At 40.8% G+C, this 17,831-nt stretch overlaps 1 protein-coding gene across 8 annotated transcripts in view; it reads left to right on the plus strand.

Moving 5' to 3' along the window:
- SLC43A3 (solute carrier family 43 member 3) overlaps positions 1 to 17,831 on the plus strand; it is a 43,092-nt gene that overhangs the window by 21,652 nt on the left and 3,609 nt on the right. For all 8 annotated transcript variants that reach the window (XM_081938695.1, XM_081938692.1, XM_081938698.1 and 5 more), the window contains exons 4-9: positions 10,402 to 10,448; positions 12,047 to 12,123; positions 12,670 to 12,762; positions 13,759 to 13,898; positions 15,624 to 15,772; positions 17,124 to 17,306. In XM_081938695.1, the coding sequence (XP_081794821.1) occupies positions 10,402 to 10,448; positions 12,047 to 12,123; positions 12,670 to 12,762; positions 13,759 to 13,898; positions 15,624 to 15,772; positions 17,124 to 17,306 (689 nt within the window). The remainder of the gene's footprint in view (positions 1 to 10,401; positions 10,449 to 12,046; positions 12,124 to 12,669; positions 12,763 to 13,758; positions 13,899 to 15,623; positions 15,773 to 17,123; positions 17,307 to 17,831) is intronic.

The raw sequence follows: 17,831 nt of genomic DNA on the forward strand, positions 1-17,831 counted from the left end.
ATGTAATGCCTCTGACTTAATGCATAATAAAGTCAAGGAATTAACCTCAGCCAAGTACATTCGACGAATTTGCAAAATATTGAAGTCCAAACTGAGTGGAGGAAACTTCATAAAAGCCATAAATACCTGGGCTATACCTGTAATTTGATACTCTGCAGGAATAATTGACTGGACCCAGATGGAGTTGGACAATTTGGACAGAAAAACAAGGAAGCTTATGACAATTAATCATGCTTTGCACCCTAAAAGTGATGTTGACCGATTGTATCTACCAAGAGAGAGGGTGGTCGAGGACTCCTACAAGTAAAGCAGACTGTGGAAGAAGAAAGACACAGCTTGAATGATTACATCCAGAAAAGTGAAGAACCAATGATTAAGGAAGTAAATGAAGGAGACCTTTTGAAGACAACTAAGTTAAAAGCTGAATATAAGAAAGAAGTAATTGAGAATTGAGCTAAAAATTGGAAAAGCAAAGCTATGCATGGCCAATACTTGAAAAGTATTGAAGGCAAAGCTGACCAAAAACTAACTTGGAACTGGTTAAGATCAGGAGTACTGAAAAAAGAAACAGAAGGCTTTATTTTGGCAGCTCAAGAACAAGCCTTAGCCACAAACTGCACGAAGGCAAAAATTCAACATGTTACCACCAACAGCAAATATTGCCTCTGTAATGAGAAAGATGAGACAGTCGACCACTTGATCAGCGGGTGAAGCAAAATTTCACAAACTGACTACCTACAACGCCATGACCGTGTCGCTAAGATTATTCACTGGAAATTATGCCAAAAGTTTGGATTTGAGTACAGCAAAAACCACTGGGACCATCAGATTGAGAAGGTTTTAGAGAATGAGGAAGTCAAGATCTTGTGGGACTTCAGAATCCAGACTGACAGGCACTTGGCCTACAACACACCTGACATAACAATAATTGAAAAGAAAAAAGTATGGTTCATTGACATTGCAATACCTGGTGATGCACGAATTGAAGATAAACAGCAAGAAAAAATCACAAAATACCGGGACTTGCAAATTGAGGTTGAGTGACTGTGGAAAAAGAAATCATGTGTTGTCCCAATTGTAATTGGAGCCCTTGGAGCAATACCTAAAGGCTACCTTGCTATTTGAAAATTCTAAATTTACCTGACTTGAACATTCTGACTCTACAAAAAACCACCCTACTTGGAACAACTTATATCCTCCAATGTTACCTTAACAGTTCCTAGGTCCTTGGTTAGGACTCAAGCTGTTGAGCTACCAACCAGCCCCAAAGGCTGTGAATCTCACCAAAGATTAACATAATAATAATAATAATAATAATAATAATAATAATAATAATAATAATAATAATAATAATAATAATAAGTAGTAGTAGTAGTAGTAGTAGTAGTAGTAGTAGTAGTAGTAGTTCCTAGGTCCTTGGTTAGGACTCGAGCTGTTGAGCTACCAACCAGCCCCAAAGGCTGTGAATCTCACCAAAGATTAAATAATAATAATAATAATAATAATAATAATAATAATAATAATAATAATAATAGGTTTCCACCATTTTCAGGCTGATGCATTTTTAAGTGGGAAATGCTGGAAGTGCATGAGCCGTGGTAGTGCAGTGGTTAGAATGCAGTATTGCAGGCTACTTCTGCTGACTGCTGGCTACCAGCAGTTTGTCAGTTCGAGTCTCATCCGGTTCAAAGTTGATTCAGCCTTCCATCCTTCCGAGTTTGGTAAAATGAGGACTCAGATTGTTGTGGGCAATAGACTTTCTCTGTAAACTGCTTAGAGAGGGCTGTAAAGCACTGTGAAGCAGTATATACTGTAAGTTTAAATGCTATTTCTAATTACAGCATCAATTATATAGTATGCTTAACAGTGTTAACTTGATTTCTAACTCTACAAAACTCCTAGCCTTCTCTACATGTGTAATGTGGCTTCTTGTATTATCACCCCATGATTATGGTCTCCTTCTCTACCCCATGTACAATTTTGGGAGCATTCCTTTGCTTCCAAAATGCTGCCCATCAAAAGTGCCTCAAAAAAATCTTCAGTCTCTTGGACCTGATTCACCAATGCAAATGGGCTGGAAAGTATTGAATGCTGGCACATTTTCCCATGAGAATCAGGGCCTGCTCTCCAAGGACATTTGAGCTGGATCTGTAGTTGTAGCAAATGACCTGGGGGAGTGCTGAGGTATCCATGTGGACTGCACCCTTCATTCTGTGCATGGAGGGCATCATATTTTCTTTGCATGAGACCACTCTGCAAAGAGTGAAGTGGAACACTGTGGAAAGATGCTCTATCCCACTTCTTTTCATATTATAATAGGAAGCATTTGTTAATTCAAGACACATTAAAATTGCCCCACAGTCTGAAACAGTTAATCTATGCTTGCTGTGTGCATGGAGAAGGCTTCGGTGATGGAAGAGATAAAGTTCCTTCCGCTCAGCATATGGTAACAGAAGGGAACTATGATGATCAGAAATTCTCTGCTGTATATATATAAAAATGTGTGCTCGCTCTCCCTTGCTCTCCCTCCCTCTCTCTCGCTCCCTCTCTTCTTTCTCTCTTGCCTTTCCAGTCTATCAGAACTGCCAGACAGCTGAAATGATAAATGCCTATTATCTCTCACAACCCAGGCAGCCTCCATAAGCCCAGATAACTGTTTTTCCTTGACATAATACTCATCTCCACATACTTTAATGCATAGTTTGCCACCCTTTGGGTGGATGGAGGGGAGAGCTGCACCCCAAGGAAGTAGAATAGGAACTGCACTATTCCTCCTACTCCAATGATGTGTCTAAAGTGCAAGTTCTGTATTCATCATAGCCATCTACCAAATGGAATTGAATATTCAAAGATAAAGGGTTTTTGCCTTTGTTAGTACGTTTGGCAAATTTTAATTGTTTGATAAAAATTCGTGTAGGAAAAGGAAACCATAGAAATGTGAAATAATTCATAGGAAGTAACATAATTTAGAACCATTCCTTCCACATTTGTATAGAAATTATTAACAAAAAGATTGAAGAATAGAGAACTCTAGGATTGACTGATCCTCGTGGAACTTGGAGATATCCTTATGATGCTAATATTCTATTTTAGTCTTTGGTCCTAGCCCTCATCTTTTTTTTAGTTTCCGGGGAAGACTTCAACTTTTGGGGAGAGAAGATTGAACCAAAATAGGAAATGCATTTCTGCCTTTTCTTTTGTAGCTATTAATGTTGTTTTGATGTTTACCAAGCCGCTGGTATATGGACTGATTACCTTTTTCTTTTACTGTGAATATATTTAAAGAAACATTTTTAATAAGTTTAGCTTCTTTTATTAACCTTAACTATTATTATTATTTCTGTCTTGATATCAGCTCTGCTGTTCCTGACTACCTACCTGTGTGACCTAGTCCTCTTTCCATTTTCTATATCAATCCTTTTTATCTTTAGATGTTCACTGAACTGTGTTGGGTAGCTACACTGATTTCTTCTGATATAGATCATTTTCCCCCTTCATTGCAATTATTTCTTTTTATTTATCTCTTAGGAATTTCTATTCACCCTGAACAACTTTTTAAATTGTTATCATGCTGTGGCATCCTATTTCTTATGGCTTTGAGTTTATTCAAATCAATCTTTTTTAAAATTCAAGATAGAGGTTGAATTTAAAACAGTTAAATTTCCTTCAAAAGTCAAGAACTCCAAGAGTACAAAATTTCCCCCGTGCACGTGCTAATTCCATTTCTTCAGCTAATTCCTCTCTATGTATTAGTATCAAACCAAATGGAAATTCACTGCCACAAAAATATGACTCCCCATAAAGACTGTTGATGGCAGGACTGACTAGGAGAGGAGAGCAGTAGCTGGGAACCTGATCCTGTTGTCTGTTAACAAAGTGTGTTTATGATCAATTAAGCGTTGTAGTGTGACTGTTTCCATTGTGTGGTGATAAGAGTCGAGATATTTGAGTCATGTTGATTTGTATCTACAAAGCGTCTCTGAGAGGCTTTCAGTGGTGCCAAACTTCATCTCAGCTTATGCAGCTGGAAGTCCAAGGTTTCCTGCGTGATTACAATCCAGGAAGCTGATATTTGCTGTGACTGCACTTTAAGTTCCTTAATTGACTGCAAGTATTAATGGAGTGGGCAAAGTTATGCACTTCATGTGAATGGACTGATTAACCACATGCAGGAGAGCAATGCTGAAGAGGCTATTCCCCCACCCCGTTTTCTTCCTGGCTATAGCAGGGCATATAGCCAATTTCCTGGAGCTGGGCAAGTCTCCTGGAAATACTCAGCTGCACATGCAAAGCATGACACGGAAGACTCTTTCAAGGTCTGCACCATTTCACGACCCACTTTGTGGATCTGCATTCCAGTGGTGGGTGAGACCTGAACAAAACAATGCAAACATTTGCCTTATAGTTAAAGTATCATTAAAAGCCTTTCAGAATAAGAATTGTTTCAAAGGTAAAAGATGCCAGTCCAGTCTTGCCAAGGGAGGGCATTTCAGTCCTGTTGCTCCTTGGTCCAAAGTCCTCTTTTCTGATGAGAATAACTTTTGCCAAAAGCACCAAAAACTGGTTCAATGACTGTGGGATTACTGTGCTTGATTGGCCTCTCCATTCTTCCTACATACTCTGGGTCCTTGGTTTCCAAATGAGATGTAAAAGTTGCTCTCATCAGAAAAGAGGACTTTGGACCACTGAGCAACAGGACTTTGGATCACTGTGCTTCATTAAGGCCAGGGTCAACACAGCCATCTACCAGGAGATTTTGGAGCACTTCATGCTTCCTTCTGCAGATGAGATTTATGGGGATGCTGACTTCATCTTCCAGCTGCTCACACTGCCAAAAGCACCAAAACCTGGTTCAATGACCGTGGGATTACTGTGCTTGATTGGCCAGCAAACTCACCTGACCTGAACCCCATAGAGAATCTATGGGGCATTGCCAAGAGAAAGATGAGAGACATGAGACCGAACAATGCAGAAGAGCTGAAGGCCGCTATTGAAGCATCCTGGTCTTCCATAACACCACAGCAATGCCACAGGCTGAGAGCTTCCATGCCATGCTGCATTGAGGCAGTAATTGCTGCAAAAGGGGCCCAAACCAAGTACTGAGTACATATGCATGCTTATACTTTTCAGAGGTTTGATATTGTTCTATGTACAATCCTTGTTTTATTGATTGCATGTAATATTCTAATTTTCTGAGATGGTGGATTTGGGGTTTTCATGAGCTGTACGCCATAATCATCACGATTATGACAAATCACAGCTTGAACTATCTTGCTTTGCATGTAATGAGTCTTATCTCATATATTAGGTTCACCTTTTAAGTTGCATTCCTGAAATAAATGAACTTTTGCACGATATTCTAATTTTTCAAGTTTCACCTGTATAAAGAGTATGTTTTACTTTCCCTTCTGGGAGCTTGTGCGAAAAGCTTGAAAGAGGTATGAAAGAGCAGGGTTAGGTGGGAGAAGTTTAGTTTCGCTATGAAAGAGGCATCCTTTGTAGCCACCCAGCATTAGCAAAGCATCTGTGAGTCGAGTCAAACTGCTTCAATGCCAGTGAATGAAAGATGCAGAAAGCGGGAGCAGCATACGAAATGTAAAAGGTTGCAGTGGATCCTTTTACGGTGCCAAAATTAGCAAAACTCATGTTACAGACATGAGACTGATACTTTAAAAGTGGAAACTCTCCAGTATTATTACCCTTTTAAAAATTACCCTTTAATGCCCTTTAGAAGTCCTCCCAAGCAGAATGGAATGGCTCCAAACACCAAGCTTGGGCTGGCCAGGCTGAGGAAGGGGCTCAGTCACTGGAAGGCAAAGACTCTCTGCAGATTTCCCGCTGGGTAGAATTAAAGAAAATGTTGCCTCTCAGCCAGCAGAATCGAGGCTGGGAGAGAGAAGCCTGAAGGGTGGAGGCAGAAGACGCAGAGTTCTATCAAATGTATGGAGTCTGAATAAAAGCCCCTTCATTATGGTAGACAATTGGGGATGTGAAGTTTGTTCTAAAAGCTTTTTAGAAAAGGAAGGTGGGTGAAGGAATCTTTTGGTACTGTTGACTCCATTGCTGATGTTCAAATGGATTAAACAATCCATCTCAGTCTGCAGGAAGCCAGGAGGACAATCTTCTCTGTGATGGGCCCAACCCTCTGGAATGACCTCCCCCCCGATATCAGAACCACCACCGACTTCCGCTCCTTTCGACAAAAACTGAAGACTCACCTGTTCTGTTTAGCCGGCCTGGCCCATTTGTAGTTTTATTCTACCTCCTGGCAGATATTTTATTTTAATTGGGTATTTTTAGGGTTATTTAAATTTGCTTTTAACTACTTTGCTTCAGATATGTACAGTTTCTTATTGCCTCCTCTTTTGTGTTTGTGTTTGTATTTTCTATTTATTGATGTGTTTTTATCTGACTGTACACCGCCCCGAGTCCCTTTGGGGAGAGGGGGCGGTATAAAAATCTAAATAAAAGTAAAGTAAAATAAAGTTTCCTTTGGAGTTACTTAGTGCTATGGAAGAGTCAAACAAGGGGTTACATAGCAGAGTCCGAAGAAGGAAGTATGGAATTCAGGGTGTCTGCCTTTCACATAAATTCACAAAAGCCCAGTGAGATCTGTGGTCAGCAGGGCACCCCCAGGCCTAAAGCAGCCCATTGTTGTTTGTAGCCGCCTTTTATAGATAGAAGGACAAAATCATTACTTTAGGAGGGGACAGCCTGCTAGCCTGTTGAAATGAATTGGGGTTAAGATGGCAAATTGTGTAGGCTTTCTGCAGAGCAAACATTTGGAAGCATCTTCAGTGTGGAAGAGGTCTCAAAATTGTGAGAAGAGAGAGAGGTTTCCTAATCCCCAGCTACTGCATCCGATGCTGCTAATTTCAATGATCAGTCCCATCGGATTCCATAGATCCCCTGAGTCCAGCTTCCCTGGATGAATGCAGAGGTGCTTGGTTCTGTGTGCTGCTCCTTTTTCTCAGTTATATTCTGAAATATAAAGTGTCTTTGACTCATCTTCATAGTGATCTGGCAAGCTGTGCCTTTCATTATTATTACCAGCCTAAAAATAGGGGCTCGAGAAAAGGTCAGAGAACCAAGCAAGTGGCTTTTTCAAGTTCTCAATGGGAATACTGTCTTCAGAGGGACATTTTCAAGACACTGTTTAACTCTTTCCGCCATAGTATAGCTCCAATGGGGAAATAGGAAAGAGGAAGAGAAGTAAAATCCTTCTTTACTTCCCCAGCCATTTACTGGATTGCTCAATTTTCTTTGAAACTGCTGTTTGTATAAGGAATTATTGTGTTCAATCCAGGCATTTCCTCTCGTGTCTGAAACCATTGCATACTTATTGTGGTTTCAGTAAATGTTGCAGAAATAAATGAATAATTTCACCCCTCCTCCCAAACCACTTAACTTCATTGGGCAACTGCAGGAAACATTCTCAATGTGGTAACACTGTAGAATGATGTAATACCAACAATATCTGAAATTAGCTAAGGTGCTTGTTTTCGTGTCTTGCTCCAAAAGCATTTGAGAATTGAAATTCATCTTGGTCTTTCTTAGTGATCAGATGTGACTCACCATTCTGAAGATGCGATACTATTAAGTGAAAATAACTATATTTCAAATATGTACTTTTCTCAAAATTTAATTACTAAGCTGTATTGGGGCAGGAATGACACTAAACTGTTGACATGAATATGAACTAGCCAGTTGAAAGGTTCTCAACAATTTTTAAAAGTGTTATGGGTAAAATGTATATGATTGACTGCAGTTTTTACTTTCCCCTGCAGTTTTTATAGCTAGAGCCAGGCTGGCAGATTAGTTATTTGGAGACAGCAGGGGCTGGTGGAGAGGATTTAACTCTTTCCTTTCCTGCTGTGACCCAAGAAACTCATCACTTTGTGAAGAAATCCATCTAGTGGTAACAATAAGCAAGCTCCATTCAAAGCAAATAGCAATTTCAGAAACAGGATTTTCTTCTTAATTAGGGGAGCAAAGGGTAAAACACTCTAGAGGCTTGCTATGAATCAGTCTTGATGGCTGACACTTTTGGTCTTTTATCATGTCTTCATACAAAGTGATATTTAACTTGCACGATGAAAGTTTATGTGAAAGAGTTCCTATGTGCTTCTTGTGTTGGCCTGAAGATGACTCACCAACCACTTGTTGAGAACATGAATGCATCATGCTGTCCTCAGCCTAGTCTCTGCCCACCATAAAGACAGCCTCTGTTTGTCTTTTGTTCGTTTGCTTTTTGCTTGTTGGCAAAAGTGGTGTTTTCCAAATTCTCCTAGCACAAATGCATTTCCTGGTATGTATTTCTAGCACATCAATTGACTAGTGTGTGCTGTTGCAAGCCAGCCACGCTCTCTCTCCTCCAATCACCCCTTTCATGGGTGCCTAGACTTGGGCTGCCTGCTCCCACTAGAAGGAACTTTCCTACATAAATCCCTGCAAGGTGCATCTTAGGCTTATGTGGACTCCTTATATACCTGAAAACATTTTTGGTTTAGAACTCCAGTCTGCCAGTTCCTACATGGGTGTGGCACTGGTGTATTGCTAGATATGTGAAGACGTTCAAGTGGTATGAGTGGGTTATATAAGAGCTATTGTCACTTTCTTGTCTCTGCCTATCACCCTATTGTGGCAAATCCCATGTAATTGCTGTGAGATAGTGTTATTTTGCATACTTTATGGGATATTCATAAGGGATGCAATCACTTGCGATAGGAGTCACCTTTGCAACACTTATTGATTGGGATATTTGGCATCCGGAGCGAACTTACTATGAGTTTGACCAGTTTCCTTTTCCCACCAATTGTCAGTCTTTTAATTTACAAGGCTGATATATCTCTGTCCAGGAAAAAAAAAGCCCCAGCTGACAAGCAGCTGAAATTCGGTCAGGAGCTCCACTCTATATTTATCTTCCAGCCCATCCATGTATTGGCTGGGATGTTTTTGGACAAAGGTCTACCAGTCTTAGAGAAGATTAGTAAGCTGGTTGGCTCTTCTTCCTGTTGCTTGGACGTTGAGGAGAAGAGGTCTGACTTTGTGCTAAGCATGCGTCAGCTGACATGTGACAGGTGCAGAGTATCTTCAGCTGGGCTTTGTGCTTTGCATTATCTCAAAACCCTCATCCTAAAGTTCCACAAGCCAGATGAGGCTTCTTGCACTGGGCCTGCAGAGAGGCTGCTGATGGCATATCCAGGAGCTGACTGGAAGCATGAGAAGAGGCTCTGTTGAAACTGCCAGAGGCAGCCTCAGCAATAAAGGAGGCAACCGCTTTGCTTTGCTTTGCTTTCAGAAGTGTAGACTGGATGTTGTTCTATGAATAGTTTCAAAGCATACTTCCTGTAAAACTTTATAATAGCTTGTGCTGATCATATGATACGTTACTAATTAGCTGAAAGTAGAATTTAGTCCCAAAATGTACCTTTTTGCTCACTTCTCCCATGTTAGTTTCAAGCTTATATTCTGTTCCTCAGCCAGCCTCCTTTCTTTCATTCTCCCTGAGTATTTCCAATATCCTCAATCCAAAATTTCATTTTACTAATGCAGCTGGATGACCAGTTGACCTTCTGTCTTCTAACGATCCCCATAATTGCCACAACTGCCTACCTATCTACCAACCAGGGATGGGTTCCTGCCAGTTCTAACCTCTTCTACAAATCTACCATTTAGAACCGGTTCCAGCTCCCTCCCCCCGCCCGTCTGCACCACGCTTGCCCCGCCTGCTGCTCACTGATTGGTTGGCTCACCAATCACCCCGCCTGCCTCTAAGAGTCCTATCTAAACCTTAAAGTCTTAAGGCTGTCAAGTTTGAACACCCCTAGGTTTTTTTTCTAAAGGGTTAGGGGTACAAGAGTCTTGTATCTTGACAGCTTTAAGACTTGCACACTTCAGTGCCAGAGTTCCTGATCCAACCTGACTGGAGGAGGAATTCTTGGAGTTGAAGTCCACAAGTCTTAAAGTTGTCAAGTTTGAACACCCCTGGTTTTTTTTCTAAAGGGTTAGGGGTGCAAGGGTCTTGTAACTTGACAGCTTTAAGACTTGCTTGCATGCTTCAAATGCCAGAGTTCTGAGCCAACATTTTGGTTGCTAAGCAAGAGCGTTGTTAAGTGAGTTCCACCACATTTTACAAGTTGGCCACGCCCACTCAGTCACATGGCTGCCAAGCCACTCCCACCCAGTCAAATGGCCGGCGAGCCACTCCCACAAAGCAGGCCACACCTACAGAAGAGGTTCTAAAATTTTTTGAAACCCACCACTGCTACCAACCTACCTACTATCTAAGTTCAAGATGGATAGCTGGAGAAGAAAGCCACGGTATCTGGTGGAGATAAAGTGAAAATATGCCACAACCTCATATGCACTCACAGCTCAGGCTCTCCTTTTGTTTTCCAGATCTTCCTACACCATGGGTAGTCTCCTCATTGCATTTTCTTCAGCAGGTGAGTACTTCTGAATGAAGAGCCCGCTTGAGCTCATTAAACCTGTGTCGGTATGTAGAAAATGCTAAAGAAAGTAAGATGACTACTGGTGATGAATCATTGGGAGGTGTTGGATAGATGGGGAAAGTTCTCTGCAGCTTGTTTCCTTTTGCTAGCATAGCAAGCTAGCAGTATATGAAGATGTGGTTTTTAAGAATATGCAGGTGTCCCTTGATATGAGTAAAGAACTTGCCACTGGCTTGGTAGGCTTGAACACACACAAACACAAATGCACACACTCCCCCCATTCTGTGTAGCAAGTTCTGACTTAGGAACAACAGTGCAGTTAGTCCTTAAATTATGATCACAATTGTGACCAGAATTTCTGTTGCTAAATGAGAGAGTTAAGTTGCACCCAGTTTTATGATCTTTTTTGACATGGTGGTTAAGGGAATTACCAAATGGCATTCACACGATCCTGGAATGCTGTAGCCATCATAAATCCATGCCAAGGGCCCAAATTCTGATCACGTGACTTCCGGGACAGCCATTAAGTGCGAGAACTGGTAATAAGTCATTTTTTTCAGTGGCGTTGCAACTTTGAAAGGTTGCTAAATGAATGGTTGTAAGTCTAGGATGACCTGTAGTTACACAGTTTGGGAAATGCAGATAAATTGTTACCGATTCTGTAGTTCAAACTGAGACTGTGAGATACAGGCAGCCTTGTATCTTAAAAATTAGATAGAAAAGGAAATACTGTGTTGCCAGGTTTTCTTTCATATAAAAGCAACAACTGCTGGATTTAAAAAAAATTCTTTTATGCTCCTACTAAAAAAAACCAAGATCCTTGTTCTCCTTATTCTATTAATTCATCTTAGCTGAAGGCAATTTAGTGGGTCCATTTATTGAGAGTGGACCATTGAGTTAAGGGTAGGGCACGATACATAGAATGTCTTGGTAACTGGTTATCAATGCAATGTTTAAATTAACCTCTGTTGGCTAAATGAGGGGTAATGGCTATCCTTTGACTGTTCAAAGCTTGACAGGTAATTAGATGTGAAGGATATACCATATCCTAGCTATGCATTGGGCTACTCTCTGAGATTTATCTTAATGTACATTTATACGTTTATACATTTATCTTGAAAGACTACAAGGTGCCTGACTGGATGTGTGCCTCTCTTGAGAAATAATTCTACTGTATGTATTTTTATTGAGATTGCTTGAGCTGGCGCCAGTTCTCCACAAAAATCATGCGCATTGTCTAGCTCACCTCTGCTCATGCACATCGTCACATGATAATTTTTGCTAATATTTATCAAAAGACAAAGGCAGGGCAAAGACCATGGGCTCATGTTTTTTATGACTAATTTCTCCCGAACTGAGAATAAAATATCTGCTGCGACAGTTTGCTATGCTCCTTCTATGTACGTTGGGAACTGGTTCATCGGAATGGTTGTATGGGCAATGTATGAATGGCTTTTCATGCACTAGCACAACTGACTATCTAGTTCTGGTCTATGAATGAATATGGAAGGTGGACAGCAAGTATTCTGAATGATAGATTATCTATGTCTTGGTTATGAACATGATAATACAATGATTTTTATTCTTTCCAGCCACTGCGGTAATGTTGTACCCAGCAATGACATTTATCTCTGTTGGTGGGATCCTTCTCATTCTGACAAATATGCAGGTTTGAATTTCTTCCCTTGTGCATCCTATTGGGGTGGGATGCTGGGAAAGGAAACTGTTCAAACAGAACTTCGGAGGGGGTGGGCAGGTATAAGTTTTAACCATGGCAACTTTTACTTGGGTACTGGAGGAGATCCCAGAGATACCTGTATTTCCTTTTTGGGGGAATATTCAAATCCAGCTGGGAAAGGAGAACCATGATGTCATTTTCCTACATGTTCAGAATGTATCGGACTAGTCTGGAGTTGAAATCCCAGGAAAATTGGCCACAGGCATGGAAGAAGCCTGTTTCACAAATTGCTTGTTCTTCCATAGCATCTAACTTTTTATATTGTAGCCTGTGTAGAACTGAGTTCATTTACTACAGGAGTGTCCAAACTTGGCAACTTTAAGACTTGTGGACTTCAACTCCCAGAATTCCCCAGCTGGCTGGGGAATTCTGGGAGTTGAAGTCCACAAGTCTTAAAGTTGCCAAGTTTGGACACCCCTGATTTACTACGTCCTGCTGCCACAAAAGGGTATTCGCCCTTTTAATTTATTTCTCCAGGTTGGGAATCTGTTCGGAAAACATCGGTCCACCATCATTACCCTCTACAATGGAGCCTTTGATTCTTCCTCAGCTATATTTCTTATCATCAAGGTTGGTGAAAGGGGCCTTTTTTTTTTTTTTGGCCTCCCATATCAATTTATCTTTAATTTTAAAAAAAGCCTCCCACTTCTATATTTGGACTTTACTGCCTTGTTGCTGCTTTTGATAGACGCTGGATCATCATCATAGGCACAGAATTACCTCATTGACTCAGCTTTCTAAAGCTCTTTTGTGGCTGAACTTTGCTTGTAGAGGAGAATAATAACTGGAGTTTCTGAGCAATTCCCAGCAGAATGAATAACTAAGGCTGAGAGACCCAAAGGAACTGTACTATGTGACATGTTGCATTGACTAAAGCCCCCATTAACCTTGGCCTGCTAACACTATTAATTGGCCGAGTTCATCCAGCATCTAGAGGAGGTTTAGGTTTCAATTTATGGTAGCCACCCTGATACTGTCTTAGCCTGCTGTGGAAAGCAGACCATTTATGTATTTGTTTGGGTATAACATGTTGTGTGAATTTTAGTTTTATAAACCCAGGATTTAGTGTAGGTATATACTGCACTTTAGATTTGAAACCAAAATTGTATGCCAATGTGGATGTGGGGATGCACTACACTTATCTCCTTAAAGAAACTGTATTTTTTCTTTGGCTCAGCAGCCATTTTCTCCCCCTTTTGAATTAGGAAGCTTGTAAAAAAAAAACAACCCACCTCTCAAACCATCCAGGAAAACACATGAAGTCTCATCATCACTCACATCAATGACCTAGCTCTGCCCTATTGGCATCCCTGCCCCTCTCACTGTGGCAACGGGCCCTTTAGAAATGTTCAATGGTGGTACCAAAAAATTGCCCAACCATTTCAGAAGTCACCCGCCTCTGCTGAAAAGGACCTGAATGATCAGGATAGAGGATCAAGTGGAAAGGGGGAACTGAAGCCTTTCCATCTTCCTTGCTACATTTCTGCAGGAATTCAAGGATTGGCGCACACGGTAGGAACGTTAAAATACAGCAGGCTTATCTTGGAATGCGTTGTTTGTCCTCAGCTCCTGTATGAGCAAGGCCTCTCCCTGGGAGCCATGTTCTTCTTCATGTCTGCCTGCAGCGCCTGGCACTTAGTTCGCACCTTTTTCCTGATGCCCCGATATCATATTCCTTATCCACTGCCCCCAGGCTATACATATGGGTAAGCAGCACTTCTGTCCGATTGGCAGCTGACTCCTCTGTGTGACTTTCCCAAAACCCTAGTCTCCTCTTATATTCCTATCATTTTTCTCCGGTTGCTTCTTCCTTTTTCTAGCTGTTTATTGTGATGCCTGTAATCTTAGTGACCAGAGAATGTATTTTAGGAATCTTTAGATCCTCTCAGTTAATCCTATAAAGACAATCCTTCTTTCTGAGTGCTATTTTAGGCACGCACTGTGAAAGCTTGTCCTTGGATTTGTCTAGGGATGTGCTTCTCATCTGACTGTCACTGTGCCTTTAACAGCAGTTTAGTGTGCAAAAGTAATTTGATGTCTAGAAAAGCTGCACCAGTAGGTCTATTCTTAACATCCAGCTGCTATTTAAGGTAAAAGATGCATCCATGCATTGTTCTGTTATCAATTTTAGATTCATAGATTTCCTTGTGCCTGCCTATTCATCCTAAGCTTTTTTGTTCCTGAGTTGTTACGTCACATTTCTGGCCCAGGTGCTACAAAAATTACAGAAAAATCTGAACTTAACAATAGAGCAGGTGACCTGCACTGGGATGGCTGATGCCATTTAAATGACTTAAGTATGCCTGCAGATTAGGTGTCATTAGTAGGCCAGACCTCTATATGTTTACTTGCAGATATGAACACAATTTCATATTTCCTGATGTACATCTCATAGTTCTCCAAGTTCAGTTTGACGAAGCCACTTCTTGTGAGTTAAAATCAGGAGGGAAACAAGGGATGAAGAGCTGAATTCTCCACTTACTTGTCCCTTCTGTGCTTCCAAGCGAGCCTTTCCTCCCCTAACTTCAAATAATATTTGCAAAGGTATCCTTGGTCTTATCACCTTGTTTCTGTTCCTGATTGCTACAGTAGCTTTGCTTCTTGAAAAAGGAGTTGCAGTTAGATCCATCTGCATGCCAGATATAGACTGGCTCTGCTGGTGTAGTTCATGCATTATGCTGAGCCGCAATAAGCGAGTTAACTCGTCATTCTGTGCCAAAGCTAAATAAATCACATTATGCTGTTGCATTATGTCTGAACCGGGGCAGTGAGTGTAATGGATTTACTTCCAAATAAAGGTAGATGTCAGTATTAGCAAGCAGACTAGTAATTCTTTTTTGCATTTCAGAGATACTAATGCAAAGAAAGAGTAAAGGAAAGCAGTAAGGAGTAAGATCTAGAAAGAACAATGATTAAGTCAAATGTGACACTGAAAGTGGTTTGTACCAGAAAAATACAAACTTCAGTGTCCCTGAGGCTTTCCCCCACCTTTTGCTTTGTATGTTTGATTACCCATTTAATGTATATAAATGTTGCACAATGTCTGACTAATTTCATTTCAGTTTTGCATTTTCATGCTAAGGTTCAATGGCTTCAAGAATTAAGTGTTGGAGGATTCAAGTTGTGAATGCCCCAACACTGGAAGTCTTTAAGAAGATGTTGGATAGCCATCTGTCTGAAATGGTATAGGGTTTCCTGCCTAAGCAGGGGGTTGGACTAGAAGACCTTCAAGGTCCCTTCCAACTCTGTTATTCTATTCTATTCTATTCTATTCTATTCTATTCTATTCATAAAAGCTTTCTCGTAAATCCTTTTCCTTCTTTCTGTACATATGTAACATTGGTAACGTTCTGTATGCAAGATGTATGTAGAAATAAGTTCGCAAGTCCAACGGGAGAACAAGATGTGTGTCATATTTCCTGTGTCTGCAGATTGAACTGTCCTGGGATTTCCCATTCATACCACACTTATGAGGAACAAGGCTCCCCCAAGATCACAGTTGCAGATGAAGCCCAAGACTCAAACAATCTACACGATGAGTCAGCACTCAAAGGAGAACAAGCTACCATCAAGGACAAAGGTATAGGCTATGGCTGGTTTAGAATAATAGAATGACAGAATTGGAAGAGACCTTGGATTCCCCCCCCCCCTTGTGAATCTCATATTAGCTAGGATTCCTTTATTTGGAATGCCTGGGCTATTCTTCTGTGTAGTTTTTAGGTTCTCTGAAAAGGGATTTTGGTAAGGGATTTTATCTCCTGCATGTGTTTGCCTATATATATATTTGTACATACACCACTGTTAATTGTCTTAAGGCCCTGTGTGCTGTGTTATGGCTCCTGGGTTTACCTCAATCTACTAGTCACGCTGCCAAAACTCTGATAGTAATGGTAAAATAGGAGTCTGCCTCCATGTATATTTCAGGGGCAGCCTTCACTGGATTTACACAATTCATCCAGGATTGAGAGAGGGTCCTCTGTTTGTAGCCAGTTTCTTTTATTCTCCTTCTTTTGCCTCATTCACTCTCTTTAGAGTTCCATACACGAAGCCAGGTTTGAATTACCCATTTTCTTAGCTGCTAGGCATTGTGGAACATGATCAGCTCCCAAGTCACCATGTGCTTCTAGGCTATTGCAGTCAACTATTTTTTATGGGAGAGCAGATAGGAAGAATGAGCTCAGATGTCATAATTTTTCACTTTTTATGGTTTCCCCAGGATGTGGGATCTACTCCTTGAAGTTCCAGCAAGATATTAATCACATTTAATGTCATGTTACTAGGAAATACTGTTTCCTTTTTCCTCCCAGTGACCCTGCTGCAAATTGCTAGTAAGAAACAGCATGTCAGCCAATTGATCAGAGGCTGATAGAAAAGCGAGAGGGCGCTTTGTGACTTCATACACTGTAGGAACTGTTACCAAAGGCATAGTTAGTTCAACCTGGAATTAAGGAGAAACTTCCTAACAGTGAAAACAATTAACCAGTGGAACAATTTGCCTTCAGACGTTGTAGGTGCTTCATCACTGGAGGCTTTTAAGAAGAGATGGTCTGAAATGGCATAAGGTCTCCTGTTTGAGCAGGGGTTTGAAGACTTCCAAGGTGCTCTCCAGCTCTATTCTGATTGATTGACTGACTTTTGATGTCCTCTATACCCTAGAAACTATTTCACATACTTTTTTTGGTGGGTCTGGTTTGAAGTCAACAAGAATAATTGTCTCATCTCTATTTAACCAAACCTTTTTCCCCCCTGGCATTAATAAAACTTAAGTCCACATATGTGTGATTTATAATTAATCATTTAATCCTGGAAGTGCAGTCAGAGAAACAGTAGCAACTAGTCTCCTGTGAGAAGACATTCTGAGTTTGTGATATAAAAATCAGACTGGACATAATCCAGAGTATATCCACTGTTTCTTTTTTTTTTTTTTTTAGGTGATACTGATACTGTAGCAGACGCCAAGCAACCGCCTGTTAAATCCTTCTGGAAATGCGCTTTCTCCATGTTATTTTTCTGGCACTTGGTATGGCTGTCAGTGATGCAGCTGCGCCATTACCTCTTCATTGGCACCCTCAATCCCATGCTGAGAAAACTCGCGAATGAGGACGACAGCCTTGGTACTGAGAGAAGCCAAAGAATTGTGGGGAGGGAAGGTGGTTTTTGGGGAAGAGAGGGGAATAGGGAAAGATAATAATAAATTTAAGGTAAGTGAGAAGCAAGCAACAAGAAAGAAAGCTATGGAAATGAATAGGGAGAGTTGAAAGAAGTTTGATGGGGGCAGCAAAGTGTAAAATACGAGGAGAAAAACTGATAAAAAACATTGCTTTACAATGCAAGGATGAGCTAGAGTCCCATCAGCTTGCAGCATTTTTTTGGGGGGGGGGTCAAGTTGTGATTTTGTTTTGTTTTGACTTTTTAAAATAATTTGGGGAGAGGTATTAAAGCATAAGAGACTCATCTCAGTTCTTTCTGGAGCCTGGTCCTTAATTTGCCTGCTCAAAGTCTTTGAGCAGATGGAACTTGTATATTCTTGCCTTATAAGAAATATGCAGCTGCTGAGTCCTCATATCTCATTAAACCATGATACGCTTGGTTTTGCCTTAATAAGGTCTGCAATCCAATCATTTTTCCTCCAAAAATGG

Source organism: Natrix helvetica (assembly GCF_964273705.1).
Source record: "Natrix helvetica genome assembly, chromosome: 1".
NCBI lineage: Eukaryota > Metazoa > Chordata > Lepidosauria > Squamata > Natricidae > Natrix > Natrix helvetica.